The 21,297-nt window shown below is 43.2% G+C and overlaps 1 protein-coding gene across 2 annotated transcripts in view; it reads left to right on the forward strand.

The window, feature by feature from the left end:
* SLC17A8 (solute carrier family 17 member 8) overlaps positions 1-21,297 on the forward strand; it is a 37,958-nt gene that overhangs the window by 9,305 nt on the left and 7,356 nt on the right. The window contains exons 2-9 of one of the 2 annotated variants that reach the window (XM_040990796.1): positions 1,698-1,950; positions 8,464-8,582; positions 11,055-11,169; positions 13,086-13,173; positions 17,939-18,025; positions 18,299-18,438; positions 18,562-18,711; positions 19,597-19,729. In XM_040990796.1, the coding sequence (XP_040846730.1) occupies positions 1,698-1,950; positions 8,464-8,582; positions 11,055-11,169; positions 13,086-13,173; positions 17,939-18,025; positions 18,299-18,438; positions 18,562-18,711; positions 19,597-19,729 (1,085 nt within the window). The remainder of the gene's footprint in view (positions 1-1,697; positions 1,951-8,463; positions 8,583-11,054; positions 11,170-13,085; positions 13,174-17,938; positions 18,026-18,298; positions 18,439-18,561; positions 18,712-19,596; positions 19,730-21,297) is intronic. The other variant, XM_040990806.1, reaches the window with a different exon arrangement.

The raw sequence follows: 21,297 nt of genomic DNA on the forward strand, positions 1-21,297 counted from the left end.
TGTCTGCTGCTCAAACGAGACTCAAAAATCAAGAGAAGGTGAAAACATCAGACAGCCATGAATGATGATCATCTACTATATGCTTGCTATTAGTCTAATTTTAATTTTTCCACTTAGGATAGAGATGTGAGTTTGAATGTGTTTTTTTTTCTTTCTTCTTTGTTTTAATTTTAAGAAAAGCAGCATTGTATGTGTAATGTGATTTGACAACTGAGCTCTTGCAGGGGTGACCGTGGGGATAATGGGTACTGTAATAACCTGGGAGCCAGTTTACACACTGGTTGCCTATCCTTATGGTAGAAGAAAGGAAGTAGAAGGATACTGGCTATGTCTTGCCCTCATGTGCCTCCCAGGGTGGTTATTTATTGCACAGATCATTTCCCTTACTCCTCAAAGCAACCATGAGAAGCAGGGTTCATCCCCATTTTCCAGCTCGGGTGATCATTACAGACAGAATTCAAAAATGTCCCCCAATTTTTGTACCAAAACAAACATTTAAAAATTCCATTTCCCACAAACTGAAGTATCCTCATCCTTACCACAATAAGCGAGAGAATGGATTTTATAAATAAGCTGTAGGTTCTGCCCATGTTGTGCTCTAAATGTTGACCAGGTCACATAGGGAACAAAGCCAAGCGTTCGCTACAATTAGTGGGAACATCTGCATGTTCATAGTTCCATCAGTGCCTAAAGGCTACTTAGCATAATTTGTACATTGGGCATCCTGGGGCTTTCTGGGCAGTTGTGGAGGTGGACAGAGGCACACACAATCCCAGGGTGTAAAGCTCCAGCAGTCTGTGACCACAATTGTCCATTTTGGGAAGCAATGACAGATGTCACTCTGATATAAAGACCAAATGCAGTCAGAAACAGAAAGATCACTAATGAGATTAAGCAGCTGTTACAGATTATTCAAGTCTTCTGGTTTAGTAGAGTCTTCTTAAGAAAGCAGGGTTTTTATTTGTTTCTTCCTTTACTCTTAAAGTACTTTCCCACTACTTTTAAAAGATTTATTTGAAAGGTAGAGTTCCAGAGAGAGACAGAGGCAGAGAAAGAAAGATCTTCCAATTGCTGGTTCATTCCCCAAATGGCTGCAATAGTCAGAGCTAGGCCAGGTCGAAGCCAGGAGGCAGGAATTTCATTCATATCTCCCATAGGGGTGCAAAGGCCCAAGCACTTGAGGCATCTTCTGCTGCCTCCTAGTTGTGTTAGGAGGGAGCTGGATTAGAAGTGGAGCAATCAGGACTTGAACCAGTGTTCCTAAGGGATGCTAGCATTTCAAGCAGTGGCTTCACCCTTTACACCACAGCCATGGCCCCAATTCATTACTCTTTCAGCAGGAAATGCAGTGTAGCACATTATTAGAGAAAAATTCTGTAATGGCGCTTGTCTCCCATACCAGTTAACTTGGTTTCCTCACCTGTAAAATGGCACCATAATCTCTACCTGCCTCACGAACTAAGGAGATTTAACTCATTTAATGCTTACAGCAGTCTAGCAGAGTATCTGGAATGTATGTCGTTTTAGTCAACTATGACTGACTTTAATCACAGCAATGCTAACTTTCTAAAATGCAGATTGTATTTGGGTTTCCAATGCTGTTTTCTTGGTATTATTTTTTTCCTTTCACCCCATACACTTTTTCTCCTAATGCTGGAATTTTTTTTTTCTTTCTGTCTGTTCTTTTCACTATGTAGAAAACTTGATGGGACCAATGAGAAGGAAGATCACATTGAACTGAATGAAGAAGGAAGACCCGTGCAGGCCTCCAGGCCCAGGCCCCCGTTCTGTGACTGCCGCTGTTGTGGCATCCCTAAGCGTTACATCATCGCCATCATGAGTGGGCTGGGATTCTGCATCTCCTTTGGGATTCGGTGCAATCTCGGAGTAGCCATCGTAGAAATGGTCAACAACAGCACCGTATATGTCAACGGAAAACCGGAAATTCAGGTTAGTGTTATTTTTAGTGGCAAGTACTTGGATGACTGCAGGTTGTAAACCCCTTGTGGCATGATGAAAGCGTGGCAGTCATTCATTGGCAGGACAAAAACCATGGAAAGTCTACTGTTGAAGCTGGGCACTGTGCTGGGTAAGGAGGAGAGTTGGGTGGGCCCTTCATGGAAGCAAGCAGGTGCTGGCAGTGTGGGGTGACGTGTTGTGCTGGAGTATGCGGAATGCTTGATCATAGATGAGAGCCCTAGTTGCACTTCTATATTGTGAAAGAATTCCCAAAGAGGGAGATCATAGGACCCGGAGGATGAAAAAGGTTTTGGTGAGGAGAGAAGGAAACTTCTTGAAGAAGAAGGAACTTGGAGTATGAAAGAGAAAGAACATGATGTGTTTTAGGAAAGGAACCAAGGACTATTTCATGCCCTGGAATCTTTGGTAATCTCATCAAGACTTATGAGATGTTTGTTAAAATAGTGCTTGGAAACCTTGAAATAAAATATATAGGATTACAATAGAATTTAGTTATGTTACAATGCAGATATCAAAATATTTAAATATTAAGTATGTGACAGTATATATGAGTCAGAGGACAAAATGCATTTGCAGGCATTTGAAGTGCACACATGAGGCTTTGTGATGTGGCAGCAGCTGGGATGGGATCGAGCACAAGTGTGATTCCAGTGAGGGAATACCAGCGTGGCTTGTTGTTCATGGTCATAATCACAGAAGCAGATCTGAGAAGCCAGTGAAAATAAATTGTTCACTTTTTGTCTATCCAAGTTAACTAACCCACAGGATTCCTTCCAGTTAAAAATTAACTGCAAGTTAAAAATTCCCCAATAGTAAGGCCGAGCACCCAAGGCTTGGAGACGTCCATATAAATCAGTGCTTCTTCACACCGATTCTCACCAGTCACACAGGGAATTCTGGAGGGGCTTTGGCAGAGCTGTCCAAGTCTGTGTCCTCTGCCCACGGGGGAGTGGCTGGCCTCCATGAGAGGAAAGTGGAGGCAGCCGACCCCATTCTGCAGCCGTTGACTTAGGCATACACGCTCTGATGTGACTTAAACAAGCAGGCTGTTTGAATGAGTCACTGAACACCTAAAATAAGGCTTGTCTCATAAGGGACGGCCTAGAGAAAGGCTGAGGTCCTGGCAGAGGAAACAAATGAGATTGCGTGCCCAGGGGACACCCAATAAACACATTCTCACCAAACTGAACGCCTGGAACAATCTGTGACTTTGTGGAGAGGCAGCTGCTAGGTCTCTGGTCCTCACCTGTTTCTGGAGAATCATTTAGACTGGAGTTTCCCAAGCCGGAGTCTGGGCAGCTATTGCTCCGTGAGCTGTGCTGTGAACAACTTGCAGGACGTGTTGCTTGTGTGTGCTGTGTCCACTGAGACTCTTCGCGAGAGGGTGGGGGTAGGGGGCTAGTACTTCCTGAACTGACTTGATGGCAGATGGTTGCTCCCTCTCATGCCACTTCTCCCAGCATCATCTGCGACAGCCTTCTGCCGAGCACTGGTTTGGGAAAATTGGATTTGAATCCATTAAAAAGAAGTGTTTAGTTGGCCTGCACGCAGGATCTTTTTTTTTTTTTTTTTTAAACTAAGATAATTCTGCTAGAGGCCAACAGCACCATGGAGATTCTCTGGCAAATGTCTAAGGCCCAGCTGCATGAAAAAATATTCTTCCCTTTTGGGGATGTGAGCTGTGGGTAGACCTGGCTGGGGTGCCGGGGAGGGGGAGAGGTGGATATCATGCATTATTTAAATAAAGAATGATGTATAATATCAATGTTTCAGATGGGTATCACATGCATTCTGTCAGCCTTTTGTGAGCAAGGCCAGCTAATTAAAACTTGTCTGTTGAGGCCAAAATGAGATGCTGCTTTGCATTTATTTGTTGCCTGAAAAGAAGGCTTAGATTAATACAGCCCACCTTGAGGTGTATGGAAGAGACATTCTGATGAACCCAAGGAGCAATGTTAGTGGCTGCATCCTAGTTGCTATGGTTTTGTCCTTTGGCGTCTTAGAGAAACCGAGTAAGATCTAAACTCTATTCAAATAAAAGAAAATATAAAATATACCATATTTTCTCTGATGTCAGAAGTGGAAGTTTGGTAGCATGTCAGAAGTTCTAGTGCATTCTGATTTATAGCAGGTCATTTTTCTCTTGTGCAAACAGAAAGCAACTTGTCTATCAGCTGAGCATGACAAAATGTTGTGAATGGATGGGGTTTGGGTTTGGTTTTCTGTTGTGGGGCGGGGGAGAAGTGGATGTTTGCACTGAGATATTTTCAAAAGCAGGAGACAAATAAGCAGTATGAACAGGAAGGCCTTTCCAACAAATAGTGGCACTACAATGTGTGATTTTTGGCTAATGTGTGAATAACCGCTTTTGGCTAATGTGTGTAACCGCTTTTTTTTTTTCCGTAATGATTATGAGTTGAAAGATGTGAGACATTTACAACACTGGAGTTTCCCAAGCCGGAGTCTGGGCAGCTATTGCTCCGTGAGCAAGTCAGTATGACATTCAGGGAGAATCCCATGATGAGGAAGGGAGGGTCTTGGAAGGAAGTGTAAGCCTGGATACCGGAAGTGGCACTCCTTTTAGTTCTTTGCTAACTCATATTGCTGTTATTACAAAATGGGAATAAAAAGATAATGAAAGAACAGGTGAAATAGTCCATATTGAGTACTTATATTCATTTCCTAAGACTGCAGTAACAAATAACCACTAACTTGATGGCTTAAGACAACAGGAATGCATGCTCTCCCACTTGTGTAGTGCAGAGTCTAAAAGTCAGCTGTGGACAGGGTCCCCCTCTTTTTGAAGGCTTTTGGGGAATCGTTCTTGATTCTTCTAGGAGTTCTTTGGTTTGGGGCTGCCAAACTGCACTCTCTGCCTGCCTCCTCGTGTGGCCTTCTCCTCTCTACTCCTCAGACCTCCCTTTGCCTTTCTTTTATAAGGATATACATTGTCAGATTTATGGCCGTACTACATAATCTAGAACATTTCTTCTTAAGAGCTGTGACTTGTTCCCATCCACAAAGACTTGTTTGCCAACTAAGGTAGCATTAAAAGTTTCTGGAGGTTTAGTAAGGATGTCTTTGGTTGCTATCAGTAATGGTTCATTCATGGACTATTACAATTTTCTTTTTTTTATTGTAAAGATGTTTATTTATTTATTTGAAAGGCAGAATGATAGAAAGAGAGAGAGGAACTTCCATCCACTAGTTCACTTCCCAAATGGCTGGAATAGCTGGGGCTGAGTGAGGCTGAAGCCAGGAGCCAGGGGCTTCATCCAGATCTCCCACGTGGGTGGCAGGGACTCACTCAGGTCACTATTGTTGCTTCTCATGTACATTAGTGGGCAGCTGGATTGGCAGTGGAACATCTGCGACTCGAACTGGCACTCCCATAAGAAGTGTGGGCACTACAAGCAGAAGCTTAATTCATCACGCTACAACATCCATCCCATTTTTAACTTTGGAATATTTCTCTGTAATAATAATGCTTAACCTGAGAGCTACCTCTGTAACATTTTTTTGAAGTTATCTATTTTCATTTGGAAGGCAGGTTTACAGAGAGAAGAGAGACAGAGAGAGGGATCTTCCATTTGCTGGTTACCCCCCAAGTGGCTGCAATGGTTGGAGCCATGACTGGAGCTGGTCCAGTCTGCTGCTAGGGGCCTGGAGCTTCTATGGAGTATCCCACATGATACAGGGGTCCAAGGACCTTGACCGTGTTCCCATATTTTCCCAGGTGCATTAGCAGGAAGCTGGATTGAAAGTATAGCAGTCAGGAGTCAAGTTGGTATCCATATGGGATGCCAGCACTTCTTGCAGAGACAGCCTATTATACCACAGCACTGGCCACTTTTAAGCAAATTTTAAAATGTAAAATACTTGGGGTGTTAAAATAATTAGTGGAAAATTTGTATTATGAAAAACCAGTGCACGGGTTTAAAATATTTGGACTAAAATAAAATTATTTTTTTATTTCAAATATTCTACAAGATTTTTTAAATCCCACATGCATTACTATTGACTATACATATCTGGATAAATACATAGAAGTGGAATTGATGAATCATTTAATAGCTTCTTATTTTTAGTTATTTGATCATCTTCCATATTTGCTTTCCACGGTGGCATTACTATTCTGTCTTCAATCAACAGTGCATGTGTAGTCCAGTTTCCCCATATTCTAGCCAACGATTGTCATCTTATGTTCTTATTTTTGTGATAACGAAGTGATATCTCATTGTGATGCTGATTTCATTTCTGTAACTGTGACATTGAGCATCTTCTGTCATAGCAGGTGGCCATTTCTGTGTCTTCCTTTGGAGAAATATTTATCAAGTTTCTAGTCTCCCACGATGGTCTTGGTAAGGCTCAGATGATGATGAAAGCAGGTCTAAGGGTTCTTCTTGGGTCATTCTTTCAAAGAACCATGGAAATTCCTCCTGTCAGGCAGAAAGGATGATGGGATAGAGAATTAGCAGGGGCATGAAGTGGGACTGAAAACCATTTCAGTTTTCCCTCTGCCTTGAGTTTTTGGATTGTTGTGCAGCTTGAGCCAAAAAAGTCTTGTGTCTCCACAGTGAGAATTTCAATCTCTGTTAGGAGGTGGAGAGAGTGTAGCTTTTGTGGTTAGGGTCGGGGTGGGATCAGAAGGTGGTAGGGTGTCAGGCAGACTAGAGGTTGTGATCTCGACAACTCGCTGGGTCACCTGGGGTGAGTACATGCATGTTTAAGCCTTTGTTTCCTCATCTTCTAAAAACAAATTGATAACAATTATCTGCAAGTGATTGTTCCAAGGATTGGTGCAAGAAGTAACTTGAAAGTAGCTCAACAGAAAGCAGATGACGTTTGTGTTTTAACTTTGCGGTGGCTTCTGTCTCTCTGTGTCCTTGTGGTGACTTAATGAACCCATCATGCCAAGCACAGTCATCTCACTGAAGTCAATCCTGGTTCTTCTGTCTAAAATTTCAGTTCCCTCCCCTCCCCTTCCCTCCCCTCTCTTCCCCTCCCCTCCCTCCCCTCTCCTCTCCTCCCCTCCCCTCTCCTCTCCTCCCCTCCCCATGCTTCATATCCCACTTCCTTGACTGTTTTTCTCCCTTTCATTGTTGGTCACCATTCATTCACCAGTGAGCATCCACACTGGCTTCTTCATAAAGGCAAGGGTTCTTGTTCACTACTGGAACCCAAATGCTCCCAACAAGATGTGACACAAAATAGGTGCAAAATGAACATTTGATGGGAAATTTGAATGAATGATTACTGTGTTATTCTTACTCTTGAACTTTCGTTTCCTAATTGACACAATGCTAAGTATGGTAGAGAAAAGTACACAATGTCATTTAGTGTGTGGCTTGAAGGCCAAGGTGATTCCTGCTTGAATTAGTATTCATATTGTTTGGCAGCTGACCCATATATAGGAAACACTAGGTAAATGCTGACTACATGAACAAATAACTGTGCTATGAATTGTACTAGAAAAATAACTATGGTAAGAGTTCACAAAGCATTATATATTGATAATGAAGAATGCCAACCCCACACTTAAATGTTGACATCAATGATGCTCAAAGCTCTTACTTTATTCATCCACTCAGCAAATATTTACTTGCATCTTCTGATCAGGACATGGAAGCCTTCCTAGAGTGTCTCATCCTTTAGTGTTAGAATCAGACACTGACCTGCCACTCTGAGGACAGCACAAGGTGGCACCAGGGCTGTAAGTTCACAGCTCTGTGGGTCAACCCCAGGGAGAAGAGACTAAGTTGATTTGGGGTGAGATGGTCAGGAAACCTCCTTAGAGGAAAGGCCATTTGCTGTAAGTCTAAAACAAGGAGGTGCTCTCCCTGGAGAAGGAAGTGAGAAAAGGGGCTCCAACCCCTGGGAGTCATTTTCTCAATAGTCTGAGAGTTGTAGAAGGGTATGTGGGATCCACCGTCGCCATTAAAGTAGCAGTAGCGGCAGCCATCAACGAGGCTGCACTGTGTGTCAGCAACTATCCTAAGGCAACGTCTCTCAGGATCCAGGATAAGCCCTGATGCCATCCATCCCAGTGTTCTCCATGGGTGTCCAGAACAGATCTCACTATCCTCATTACGATGGGAGAACCCAAACACTGCTTCTCATTGTGCTCTCACTAAGCTGGCTTCCAAACCAACTAGTAAACCAAGTACTAAACAACCTCGTGACACTGAAAATACCATAGTGACATTATGGTAAGCTGTTGTATTTTCTCTTTCATCACTAATTGGTCGACAAACAGGTATTTAAGTGTGTGCCTGTCTCTCTCCTTTGAAGATGTGCTCTGCGAGAGGTGGGCTTGGTTGTGTTCACTGGCATAGCTTAAGGACACAAGGCAGCCTCCAGAACCATTTATTCAAGAAAGGAAGGAAAGAAATGTCATTGGAACTATGAGGCAGGAGCATCGGTAAGACCTTGGGGTGAAGTGTTTCCTTACAACTCTAACCGTATCTGGTTTCTTGTCTCCAGACAGCGCAGTTTAACTGGGACCCAGAGACAGTGGGCCTGATCCACGGATCTTTCTTCTGGGGCTATATTGTGACCCAGATTCCAGGTGGTTTCATTTCAAACAAGTTTGCTGCTAACAGGTAAGATAAACTGGGCCATCAGTAGTGCTGCACAGGTTACAGTGTGGCTTGGCACCTTTGTAAAGTCTGCATGGCCAACTCCAATTTGAGGTGGAAATAAAAAATGGGAGCCATCCTGATATATGCCATTTGCAGATCTTGATCACAAATGGTTCCTATTCTTTTGTACATTATTGAGAGAGACTTCCCAAATGCCCACAAAAGCTGAGGCTGGGCCAGGGTGAAGCTGAAAGTTGGAAGCTCACGTGGGAAACAGGAACCCAATTACAGGACACAGCACGGCTGCCTTGTGGGGAGTGCAGGAGCAGGAAGTTCAGGTTAGGAGCTGGAGCTGAGCAACAGACACAGGCATCCTAATGTGATAGATACCTGGGCATTTCAGTTCACACCATAAGCACTAGGCTACACGCTCACCTGAACCTATTTCTCAGTGTCACTCTGGACTTAGTCTTTTGACCAAGCTAATTGACCTTGTAATTTAACAAGTTATATGGTAAAAATAACAATGAACTCCAAATCAGGAGAAATTAATCCTGGCTCCTAAATGGCTCACTGTATAACCTCTAGTGAGTCATTTTCCTTCACTCTCAGAGCCTCAGTTTTCTCATCTGTAAAATGAAATCATTGAACTATATTGTATTTTAAGCTTCTGCCTGTGCTGCTGGCTTCGCATGTAGCTGTTGGTTCGTGTCCCAGGTGCTTATCCAACTCCATGCTCATGGCTTGGGAAAGAGCCAGAAGACAGCCAAAGACTTTGGGCCCCTGTACCCATGTGGGAGACCTGGAGGGAGCTTCTGGCTCTTAACTTTAGACCCTCCCAGCTCTAACTGTTGCAGCCATTTGGGAAGTGAACCAGCAGAAGAAGGATCTCTCTTTGTCTCTCCTTCTCCTGCTGTAACTCTGCTTTTTCAAAGAACAAATTTAAAAGAATCAATTCTCTTTCATCAATGACTGTATTTCAAATCTATTACTAGTGACATTCGGCCACTCTATGAACTCATAACAGTTTGTCATGGCAGTAGTAAGGGCTTGCTTCTAACCTACAATATGTGCTTTGCATGTCCTGGAGACTTTACAGTAGGGGTTGGAACAATTAAAAACATCTAAGAACAGGATGAGCAGTGTCAGTGTGGAGTGAGTCCTCGCTCAGCAGAGGTCGTTAAGCAGGAGAGGATGACCACTTGGGGGAGATGCAGAGTAAAACATGCATGAGAGAGGAATGTGGGCAACACCTCCGCTTCCTTCCTAATCCTATTTCTCGTATAATTTTATATTTTGTGCAGTACGCTGCATTTCAGAAAAGTGCGTTTTAAACTCTAAAAACAACTTCTGAAATGGTTGTGAATTTAATTCAGTGATTTAGCCACAAGTATTTGAGAGGTCAAGAGAAAAAAGAAATAGAATAGATCTGTACAGAATGGTAAGTATCTGAGTGCACTGCATGTCAGAGCAGCCATTGGTTTTGGAAACTTAGTTCATTTGTGTATAGGAGCACAGACTGTATTACAAAGTGTATGTTCTTTATGAGTGAAAAGAAAGCCCATTATTATAAGATCTAAAAATATGTAAGCATAGCTTTTTAAAAAACTCATGCTATTATTCAATTTGTGCCTTTGATTTATTGTTACCTATTCTACTCTTGTTAAAATTTTCTTAAATTTATTTTTTAATCTCTTCGCATTTTTTAACAGACTCAATGTAGTTCCTCGATACAGTTCTGTGAATATGACAGTGCCCTCACCTCCTTCTTCCCCGCGCTCTCTCATCCTACTTCCCTCCCCTCCTTTTTTTTTTTTGTTAGCATACATACCTTTACTATACATTACAGTCAAATGCTTGCTTAGTGCTCGAGTAAATAAAGTGTTCAATCAAGTAAAAAGCAAAAAGATTCTAGTTTAGGGAAAATGTAGGCCATCTATTCTTCTTATAAAGTGATGAAAGCGCTAACTATTGGCAGGTTTGGTCTCCTAGGTTACTGCCCACACCTCTGCCCTAATGTGATTGTCTCACATGGGAAAAAGGCTGAAGGGATATTAGCCTGTGGAGGAAGATGAAAAAATGTTGGGTTTTTTTTCTCTTGCCCAGGATATCATGAGCTGAGCAGAGTAGAGTGGGCAGGGGTGCTGCGTGGGGGCTGCGGGCCAGAGCAGGTCTATATCCTCTCTTGGGCTTGTCTGGTCCTGAGGCAGGAGACACTTCCTGGAGGGTTAGCATCCAGGACTGGGGGAATGGTCCAGAGTGGACCATTCACTGGGCAGCTTGGCAGGCCTCCAAGTCCGTTCAGGCTGGTGAAGGGAGCCATCCAAGAAGGCAGCCTAGTGCCAGCACGCCTCAGTCCGAGGACTGGAGCTGGGCAGTCCGAGCCACCAAGTCCAGCACGGAGCGCGGGAGACCTGATGCCTTTACTTCTTGAACTCATTCTTCTGCCGCAGCCTCAGCAGGTCTTCCCAGTAACGGTGCTTTGGTCCTTAGGGTCTTTGGAGCTGCCATCTTCCTAACTTCGACTTTGAACATGTTCATTCCGTCTGCGGCCAGAGTGCATTATGGATGTGTCATGTGCGTCAGAATTCTGCAAGGCCTGGTGGAGGTAAGAATCCAGTCCTTAGGCTTCTTGATATTGACGCGTGGTCTTTTAGAATATTCAGCGGAAGGACCTCCACCCCTTCCTTCCTGCCTTGCTTCTTAAAGTGACATTGCGTTTTAAAGATTTGCTTTTTTTTTATAAGGTAGAGTTACAGAGTGAGTGAGTGAACGAAGACAGATCTTCCATCCGCAAATGGGCACAATGGCTTGGAGCTGGGTCAAGCCCAATTCAAGAGCTGAAAACTGCGCTGACCCTCACTCGGGAGAGCAGGGGCCCAAAGTACTTGAGGCATCTTTCGTTGCGTTCCTAGGCACATTAGCAGGGATCAGAGTGGAACAGCAGAGATTCGAACTGGCTTTCATATGGGATTCTGGCATTGTAGGCTTAACCTGCCGAACAACAACACAATCCCCACCCTCTCCACCAAGCCCTTTTTCGATAGTTTTCCAATTTCCACATTGTCCTGATATCTCAGCTCTCTGGTGATGGCTATAAGGATAATAATAATAATTATTATTAAATATTTATTTTATTTTAGTGTGAAAGAATTATACACAAAGAGAGAGAGAGAGAGACAGACAAAGAGAAAGAGGAGAGAGAGAGAGATCTTTCATTTGCTGGTTCACTCCCCAGGAGCTTCTTCTGGGTCTCCCACGTGGGTGCAGGGGCCTAAGGACTTGAGCCATCCTCCACTGCTCTCCCAGGGCTTAAGCAGGGAGCTGGATGGGAAGTGGAGTAGCTTGGGTACAAACCACAAACTTGGGCTCACTTGGGGTGATGGTGCCACAGACAGAGGCTTAGCCCGCTGTGCCAGGGCGATAGCCTCAGATGGCTGCAACTGTGCATATTTTACTTAAGATGGCTTGTGTTATTTCCCATTAGTATCAATTCACTTAAAATTAATAAAGACACACCCAAAAATCCTTTATTCTGCATTATAGTATTTTGGAAATTATTGCTTTGAATATGCACTAGTCTGCTTTTTGATCTTAACTTAAATATCTAAGCAGAGTTTCTTGGGATGGAAAAGGCTTATTTTAGCTTATAGCATGAAGGTTATGTTTATGGTTGGCAGTCCTGTCGTCTGGTGGAGGCTTGTCATGGCATTGAGGGAGGCACAATTACATAGTGGGCCAAGGAGAGAGAGAGAGAGAGACAGACAGACAGAGAGAGGCAGAAGGGCAGGGATGGAGCTAGGTAAAACTTGACCTCAGATAACAATCTACCCTGTTGTAAGCATCACATCTGAGGATACCTCTCCAATGACCAGAAGACCTCCTACCGGGCATACTTTTAAATGTTATAATTAGATTAAGCCACCATCTTTAATTCATCAATCATTAACATTACAGCATCAAAGTTTAAATATCTTGCTTGAATTTTGGAAAGACAAGTCTTATTTAACTTATCAACCCCATAACACTAGGTTAATTTTTCTAAAATGTATTAGAACATGCTTGTAATAATTAGATTAAGAAAATAAATCGTGGGCCTGGTGCGATGGCACGGTGGATAAGGTCCTCGCCTTGCACGCCCGGGATCCCATGTGGGTACCAGTTCTAGTCCTGGCAGCCCCGCTTCCCATCCAGCTCCTTGCTTGTGACCTGGAAAAGCAGTCGAGGATGGCTCAAAGCTTTGGGACCCTGCACTTGCGTGTGGGAGACCCGGAAGAGGCTCCTGGCTTCATGATGACTCTATCCTCATAATTTATGCATCCCAGAGACCTATCTCCAAACACTGTCATGTTGAGGATTAGGTTTTAACATATGAATCTGGTGGGACAAATAGACATTCAGCCTGTGGCAGGGTCTATGAATTGGTGTTATAAGTTGTAGTCTATATAAAGAAGCAATATCCATGTCTTAAGCAAACAAGAACTGGAGGAAAATGAAATGATCTCTTTCCTACCCCTCTTCTAGGGTGTGACTTACCCGGCTTGCCATGGGATGTGGAGTAAGTGGGCACCACCTTTGGAGAGAAGCCGGCTGGCCACAACCTCCTTTTGTGGTGAGTGTTGTTAGGACTTCAGCTTCAAAGTAACTGAGAGGCCCACTGAGGGCATGAAACAGTCTTTTCTCACGTCCCAGCATCGCAAAGGTGAGTGGCTGTGGCTGCTGGTCATGCTGCTCTGTGAACCGTGCAGGGCTTGGCAGGTGCCCTTCACTAAGAAGGCAAGTGCTTTCCTGAAGTCCCTTCTTGGCTGTAAACTGTACCTGAGCCATACACTGCACTAACTGCAAAAGATAGGAAAGCAAGTGCCTACTTCTGTTGGCTCTCTAGGAAAGGAGAGAAAAGGATTGGATACAGCTGTTGGGTTGGCCATAAGATGACATTTGCCAAGGGTAAATGTGGAAGAATTAGGGTTGTTATGCCTCCCACTTTTCTTTTTTTTTTTTTTAAAGATTTATTTTTATTTTCATTACAAAGTCAGATATACAGAGAGGAGGAGAGACAGAGAGGAAGATCTTCCGTCCGATGATTCACTTTCCAAGTGAGCGCAATGGCTGGTGCTGTGCCGATCTGAAGCCAGGAGCTAGGAGCTCTTCCAGGTCTCCTACATGGGTGCAGAGTCCCAAGGCTTTGGGCTATCCTCGACTGCTTTTCCAGGCTACAAGCAGGGAGCTGGATGGGAAGTGGAGCTGCCAGGATAGAACCGGCACCTATATGGGATCCCGGGCGTTCAAGGCGAGGACTTTAGCTGTTAGACCATGCCGCTGGGCCCCCCACTTTTCCTTTTCCTTTCCTATTTCCTTTGAAATAATATCTCATTGACTTGTACACCATCACACAGACATTGCCCATAGTTACACAAATACAAGTCATGGAGCCAGAGCAAGACTACCTGGTGGTTGTGCTGCAACTTTTCTTACTACACACTACTAACCCTGCATTAGCCCATTTTTGGAAAATGTAATGAAAAACTTGGGATAGACTAACTTTATAAGGAAAAGAGAACCATTCAGTTCCCAGTTCTGAAGACATAAGGCACAAGTGCTAGCAGTGCTCAGCACTGATGAGTGCCATCACTGATGGCAATCGTGATGGATAGCAGGAACACAGGCAAGAGTGAGAGATCGCAACCAGCAAACAGAAAGGTGGGTAGGCTATGGTCCCACAGCCCATCCAAGGCACACCCTCAGTCACCTGAACCCTTCTAGGCCGCCTCTTACTTTCTATTTACCTGTTAAGTAATAATTCTTGTAATAATGATAGAGATCAAATATCTGTCAAACTTGGTGTGAACTGCTCAGCAATGTGCCCAATGTTTGCCTACGCTGGAATTGCAGGCACAGTTGAGATGTCTCCAGACACCCTAACTGGCCTCTTTATTTACATTTCAAGAATACCCCTGGGCCGCCTGCCCCCTGAGCTTGTCTGGACTGTAGAGCTGTGTAAGTCTCTACCCAGCTCACCATGTAGGTTGTTGGATCCCAGACCCTACCTTCTCGGGATGGTTGATTTGTAAGCCTTCTCATTTTGATTTGCCAGCAAAAAACAAGAATGACGAGCAGCCACTCCCCATTCTTAGTGTGTCTTTACAGCCCTGGAAGTGCTGATTTGAAAAATAATTTAGCTCTCAAGGAAAGTAACATGGTCAAGGTCACAGGTCCTATTACCTTTCCCAGCTAAGGTGTGGTCTTGATTTCAAGGGAAAATGTCCTTATAAGGAAAAACAAATCTGGAGGCTAATTGAATGTGAATCTCAAAAGACTTCAGAGTGAGAAGAGACTAGAAAACATCCAGTCACACTGCCTTGCTTAGAACTTAAGGAAACTTGGGATCAGGAAGAAGAAAAGGAGTTATATCTTCAGGGCTTGTGAAGGCCTAGCTGTGAACTCTCCTACCCCTGATTCTGTGACTCTCCCTTCCCTTGCCATCCACGTTCATTTGAAAGCCACATTTGTCTTTCCTGGTTATGGTGAGCGCATGGGGGCCAAGGGGCAGCCTGCTCCCGGGGCAGCCAAAGGAAGGGCTCAAAGCTTGTGGATGACAGGAGAGGGCCTTGGAGCCTTATCTGAAAGGATATGGAAGTCTTTTTCTAAGAGATGATGTAGACGAGCAATTGAAGTTAAGTTGTAGTATTTTCCCAGTGAAACAACACTTATCGTGAAGAGTTTTATTGGATGTGTTCGAGTGAGGGAGGCAGAACTGAGGACCTGTGTTCTGAATTCTGTCACCCACACCTGTGTGACCTCAGGTAATTCATTACCCTCCTTTACCAGGATGATTTTCTTTCTTGTGAAATGTAAATGATATTAGGATCTACTTCCTGATGTTACAGAAGGTTGAATAACATCATAGGAACAAAACACTTAGAAAAGGACTTGGAGTTGAGAGAAGGACAAGGAGCTAAGAACTTCCAGCATGCCAGCCACATGCACAGCCCCAACCTTACCAACTCGTGTGCTAAGTCAACTCCCCTTAACACCTGGCACAGCTGCCACACCCACTCCTCATAGTGCAACTAAGCCTCGCCACTCATCAGATGCCATGATGCCACACAGGCTGCAGTCCCATCTTTTATCCTATGACAAAAAAAAGACCCTTCAGTTTGGCTGTGATAAATTCTCTTGAGGTTGTCCACACCCACTTCTGAGTGAGTATTAAATGCTTTTTTCCCCCTCTCTATCCATGTCTCCTGTTTTATTCTTATGTGTAGGAAGTTAAGAACCTAGACTAACCCAACCCAACCAGGACTCTCCGTCCCCACAACATATTTTGAAGTTCCTATCCCCACCACAACGGTAGGCACTGCATCTCCATGGACCACTTCACATGGACCAGTGAAGTTGCCTTACATGCTTGAGGAATTTCAAGGTTTAAACAAACAAGCAAAAATGGTTGTCATTCCATGTATGATAGTAGCAGTAACAATTGGCATTGTGAGTCCCTCTGAGCTTACAAAACAGCTTCACAGACATCCTTGCCTTGAGCCTCAAACCAACCAGAGATGGACATTTTCATCTTATCACTGCGGAGCAAGAGTCTCAGATATCATGACATTCAGACCCCAGGTACCAGGTATCTTCCCTAGAAGGTCATGGCCAGTTTGGAAAGCTGTGTCCTAATCTGCTTGTCTGCAAGATCTTCCATTTCGCTTTCCTAACGATTTCCCTTATCACTAAGTTGGCAATATAGAATTTCATTTTGAGTTGCTCAGTTTTTCTGAGCTAAGAGAGTTGGTGTTAATTTTTATTTATTTATTATTTATTTGTTTGATGCCCAGCCCAGGGAGGATTTTAGGTAGTAAACTTTTGAATTCAGTTAATATTTGTTGGGAGTTCCCAAGGTTCATGTTTCCTTACCAGATATCCTGGAGTTTCAGCAGATAATGAAGGCTGGGTCACTGCCTCTATTCATTATCTTGTCTAGACAAGATAAACTTAAGTAAGTATATGCAAGGTTAAGTATTTAAAAAATAAGAAAAGTCAAAGAGCAGCACTAAAGTAATTTAAAGGTCTTTTTTCTTCATTTTAGTTTTTAACATTTGTGGTTATCATGTAATACTTATTCACCTTTATGTGGCAAAAGACAATATTTCAACAGGTTAATCTAGTTTTATCTGATCAGATCAGCCAATCAGCATTTCCCCATTTCCTCATGTTTGAAACCTGCTAGCTTCTCTATTCCTGCTCTTCATGTAGCATATAATGTATGGTTGTAATCTGTAGTCACCTTGCACTGCTGTGGTACACACAGTGTCCTGGCTGTTCCACTTCCCAGCCAGCTCTCTGCTTGTGGTCTGGGATAGCAGTAGAGGGCAGCCCAAAGCCTTGGGACCCTACACCCATGTGGCAAGTCTAGAAGAAGCTCCTGGTTTCAAATTGACTGTGGATGGGCTCAAGTCTGACTGTGTGGCCATTTTGGGAATGAACCAGTGGGCAGAAGATCTTTCTGCCTCTCCTTCTTTCCATAAATTCAGATTTCCAATGAAAACAAATAAATTTACAAAATTATTTCCTGTTAAATGCAGTAAGGAGACAAAAAATATAAAAATGATTAATGGCTAAGATTAGGTTATTTTGAGTTAAATTTTCTGTGAAAGGGTTAAGGCAGAGGCAGCTTCATTACTAAGATAATTGAAGATGGACTTTCTGGGAAATCAGCCTGCTCTGTCTCTCAGTTCTCTTGGTTTCTTAGGGGGTCAGATTAGTTCCAGTTTGCCTATGTGGGGCATTAGCAGGAAGTGACTCCATCTTCAATTTTAGTTTAGTCTGTTGGTGTCTAGTACAGAGCCTAGTTTAAAACAACGACTTCCTGTAATTTTTATTTAACAGAAATAAAGATCAGCCAAGAGGCAGATGGGGACAGCAGTTCTACCATCTTGGAATTAAACTGTTTTCTATTAAAAAACCTAAAAATCATAAAAACACGATCTTTTTAATAGTGTGATGTCTTTTGCTTAAAGATTGTTTGTGAGCATCCTCTGAACTGTGAGCCCTGAAGGTCAGATTCTCTGTGTTTCTTTGCTTGTTCTCTTTAGCGCCCAGTATTGTGTCTGGTTGAATCTTCATGATTTTAAAAATTTCTTCCATTTTGAGATTCTACTCCCTGATGTGATTCCAAGTGGTCCTTGAGCAATCCTTGTCTAAGTGCTACCGCAGTCCCCAGAGGAGGTTAAAGGGCAAGCTGATGTCATGCACGGGGAGGCTGCCCGTCTCCCTACGGGTGACAGCCCGGCTCCTGTTCAGTTGGATTCATTCTCGACCTTACCCCAGGGACAGGCTTGCAGGAAGATGGGTCGACTTCCCTCCATGTTTTCTCATTTCAGGTTCCTATGCAGGGGCCGTTGTTGCTATGCCCCTGGCAGGGGTGCTGGTGCAGTACATCGGATGGGCCTCTGTCTTTTACATTTATGGTAAGTGATTTGACTTTGTGAGTTCCAAGGATGATTTGTAGTTATGTAAATGGACTACCCGTGATTCATTTATTTATATTCAAGGTTTTTTTTTTGTTGTTGTTACAAATAGGCAGATTATACCAGTCAACAATGCCAGGAAAATCAACAAAATCCTTTTCTCCTGCTCGAACACAGTGTCATTTGGGTGTGTTTTAAAAAAAATTTAAAAAGAAAAAAATAGAAATAAAGAAGAGAGATTGTATCCTCAAGCCTTTCATGTTTCAACTGCAGGGATGTTTGGAATCCTTTGGTATCTGTTCTGGCTGCTGCAGGCCTACGAGTGTCCAGCCGCTCACCCAACGATATCCAGTGAGGAGAGAACATACATCGAGACAAGCATAGGAGAAGGAGCCAACTTGGTTAGTCTAAGCGTAAGTATTCACGGGCCGATGAAGCCCTTCTTTTTCTCTAGCAGTATTTCTGTTAGTGATGGTGTTGTCCTCTTGAACAATAAGGTGTCCGTATCTTCACTAACAGATGTTTTTATTCCTTAGAAATTTAATACACCGTGGAAAAGATTTTTCACATCCTTGCCAGTCTATGCTATCATTGTGGCAAACTTTTGCCGAAGCTGGACCTTTTACTTGCTTTTAATAAGTCAGCCTGCTTATTTTGAAGAGGTCTTTGGATTTGCCATCAGTAAGGTAAACGCATAGATACTTCAAATACTCTAGAACTTTGAATTTCTTGATGCCCCTGAGCTTATCTGAACATGATAAAATAAATTTGTTGGTCATGATTCAGAATAGATCGTAATAACTTGGCAGTGGGAGAATGCACATACATTCTGTACAGAATACACACAGCTATTTAATTTCTTCTTAGTATGGATCAGAGATGTATTAAATTGCTTTGAAACATTTATGTTCTGTTCGATATCTAAGTGTGTTTGACGTTTTCCCGAGCACTGCACATTAGACAAGGATAAAGAGACTTGAGGGGCTGGGGGTTTCTTTTTCCAATAAACCATTCAGTAGCACTGAGAGCTCATTTTGCAGCTGACTCCTCTTTTCAGAGCTGTGGTTTTATTGGTAGCTCCCATAGTTTGGGATGGTTGAGAAATAACCCCGTGCAGTGTCAATTAAGCTATCTATGTTTTAGGGGCAGTGTTTGTATGGTAAAACATAAAATAACTCGATAAAATCATGAAGCCTCATTGTCACAAAAGAAAGAATAGCAGCCGGGCAGAGGTAGATGTCCACCCAGCTACTGGTACTGTCAGAGTGGACCATGGAAAAACTAGCAAAGTCAGAGAGTGACTGCCAACAGCGAAAGCTTAGCCCACACTAAAGGCATTTGCTAAGCTGCCTGTTGGGGTCTCCATAAGGGATATCACAAGTCAGCTTTGATCTCCAGGAGTTTCTGATATGGTGGAAGAGACAGGTTTTTATTAAACTCATTGACTCATTTGCTCTGTTTTCATTGAGAAAGGCAACAGCGTGTGGATCCTAGCTGTGGGGCTGGGCAGGGGCCTAAGGGTATAGCTTTCAGCAGCTGTGAAAAATAGCTCACTGTTTCATTTCTCCAAGGTGGGTCTCTTGTCAGCAGTGCCGCATATGGTTATGACGATTGTTGTACCTATTGGAGGACAACTGGCTGATTATTTAAGAAGCAGAAAAATTTTGACTACAACAGCTGTCCGAAAAATCATGAACTGTGGAGGTACTGTGGCTTTCATAGTGACATTTGTAGAACTGGAGCAAACAAAACATTTCAGAGGGGAACAGGGGTCTTTGGAATGGACTTTAAAATTCAGCAGATCTTTAGGTAATGCTCATCCTACTGTTGCCACTTGGTCATCAGCCCAAGCTCGTGCAACCTGAGAAGGCATCATAGGCAATGGCTGATAAATTAGGACACAAGTCACAGAAGTGCTTCATTTATCTACTTGAGCACCATAGCAGCATGATTTCCCATTACATATTGTTTATGATTTATCTTTTTCACTTGCCCTTTCATTATTATTTATTTATCTATGTTATTCCTTTTCTGCATATACATGTTTTGGTAAGAAACAGAAAAAAGTATTTTCTCTGGGTAGCTATCTTTCCTCCCAGCATATCTGTGTGCCTGGGTTATGTGTACTTGCGGCCTGTTTCCACACATGCACACGGGTCATTTATTCCCTGATTTACGTTTTGATCATGTAAAGACAGTGCAGTTAAGTGTCCCCCCTCCAAAACAAAACAAAATAAAATAAAACCAAAGGTAGTTGAAAGGAACTGTAGCCTGTGTAATAGTCAGGAACCTTCTGTTTTCTTATCTTGTTTGGTTTTGCTTTTTAAAATGAGCATTATGGAATGCTCTCTATGTCAGATGCTATGTAATTTACAGGAGGAAAATGGAGGCAACATAAAGACTTGCCTGAGTGGTAGATTCTGTGCAAGATAGCAGGTTTGTTTGAGTCCATTGCCAATGCTGACTCACTCTTTGGGGCTGTGTCTCCAGGGACCTGGGGATCAGCCTGAGCTGATGGGAAACTGAGGATGGCACCATCTAAGGGCACGCAGTCACACCTGGGATATTAGATTGAAACAGAGAGGATGTGCATGCTCTAACTCCTGATTGGATTGAGTCAGTCCTTTTTAGAAGGAAGAACATGTAGGGGTCATTTGGGGAATGAACCAACAGACAGATGATCTCGCTCCCTGGTTCTCTCCCCTATTGCTGTTATTCTAACTTTCAAATAAATGCAATATATCATGGGCCCAGCGGTAGCCTAGTGGCTCAAGTCCTTGCCTTGCACATGCCGGGGTCCCACAAGAGTGCCGGTTCTAATCCCGGTGGCCCCACTTCCTATTCAGCTCCTTGCTTGTGACCTGGGAAAGCAGTGAAGGATGGCCCAAAGCCTTGGACTCTGCACTTGCGTGGGAGACCTGGAAGAGGCTCCGGGCTCCTGACTTCGGATTGACTCAGCTCCAGCCATTGCGGCCACTTGGAGAGTGAATCAACAGATGGAAGATCTTCCTCTCTGTCTCTCCTCCTCTCTGTATATCTGCCTTTCCAATAAAAACAAATAAATCTTAAATATATATATATATACATATATATACATATATATATATATATAATAAAAAGAAAAAACTGAAGTTTTTTTTTCAGGAAAAGAGAAGATGGAGAGAGAAGAATATCTTGGTTAGAAATCCACGTAGGTACCACACAACATTGTGGGACTAGAAAACAGCTATCGGAGCTGTAAGAAAGAGCTTAGAACTCCATGTGGGAAAACG

Source organism: Ochotona curzoniae, unplaced genomic scaffold, assembly GCF_017591425.1.
Source record: "Ochotona curzoniae isolate NIBS_2020 unplaced genomic scaffold, NIBS_Ocur_1.0 contig_1014, whole genome shotgun sequence".
Classification (NCBI taxonomy): domain Eukaryota; kingdom Metazoa; phylum Chordata; class Mammalia; order Lagomorpha; family Ochotonidae; genus Ochotona; species Ochotona curzoniae.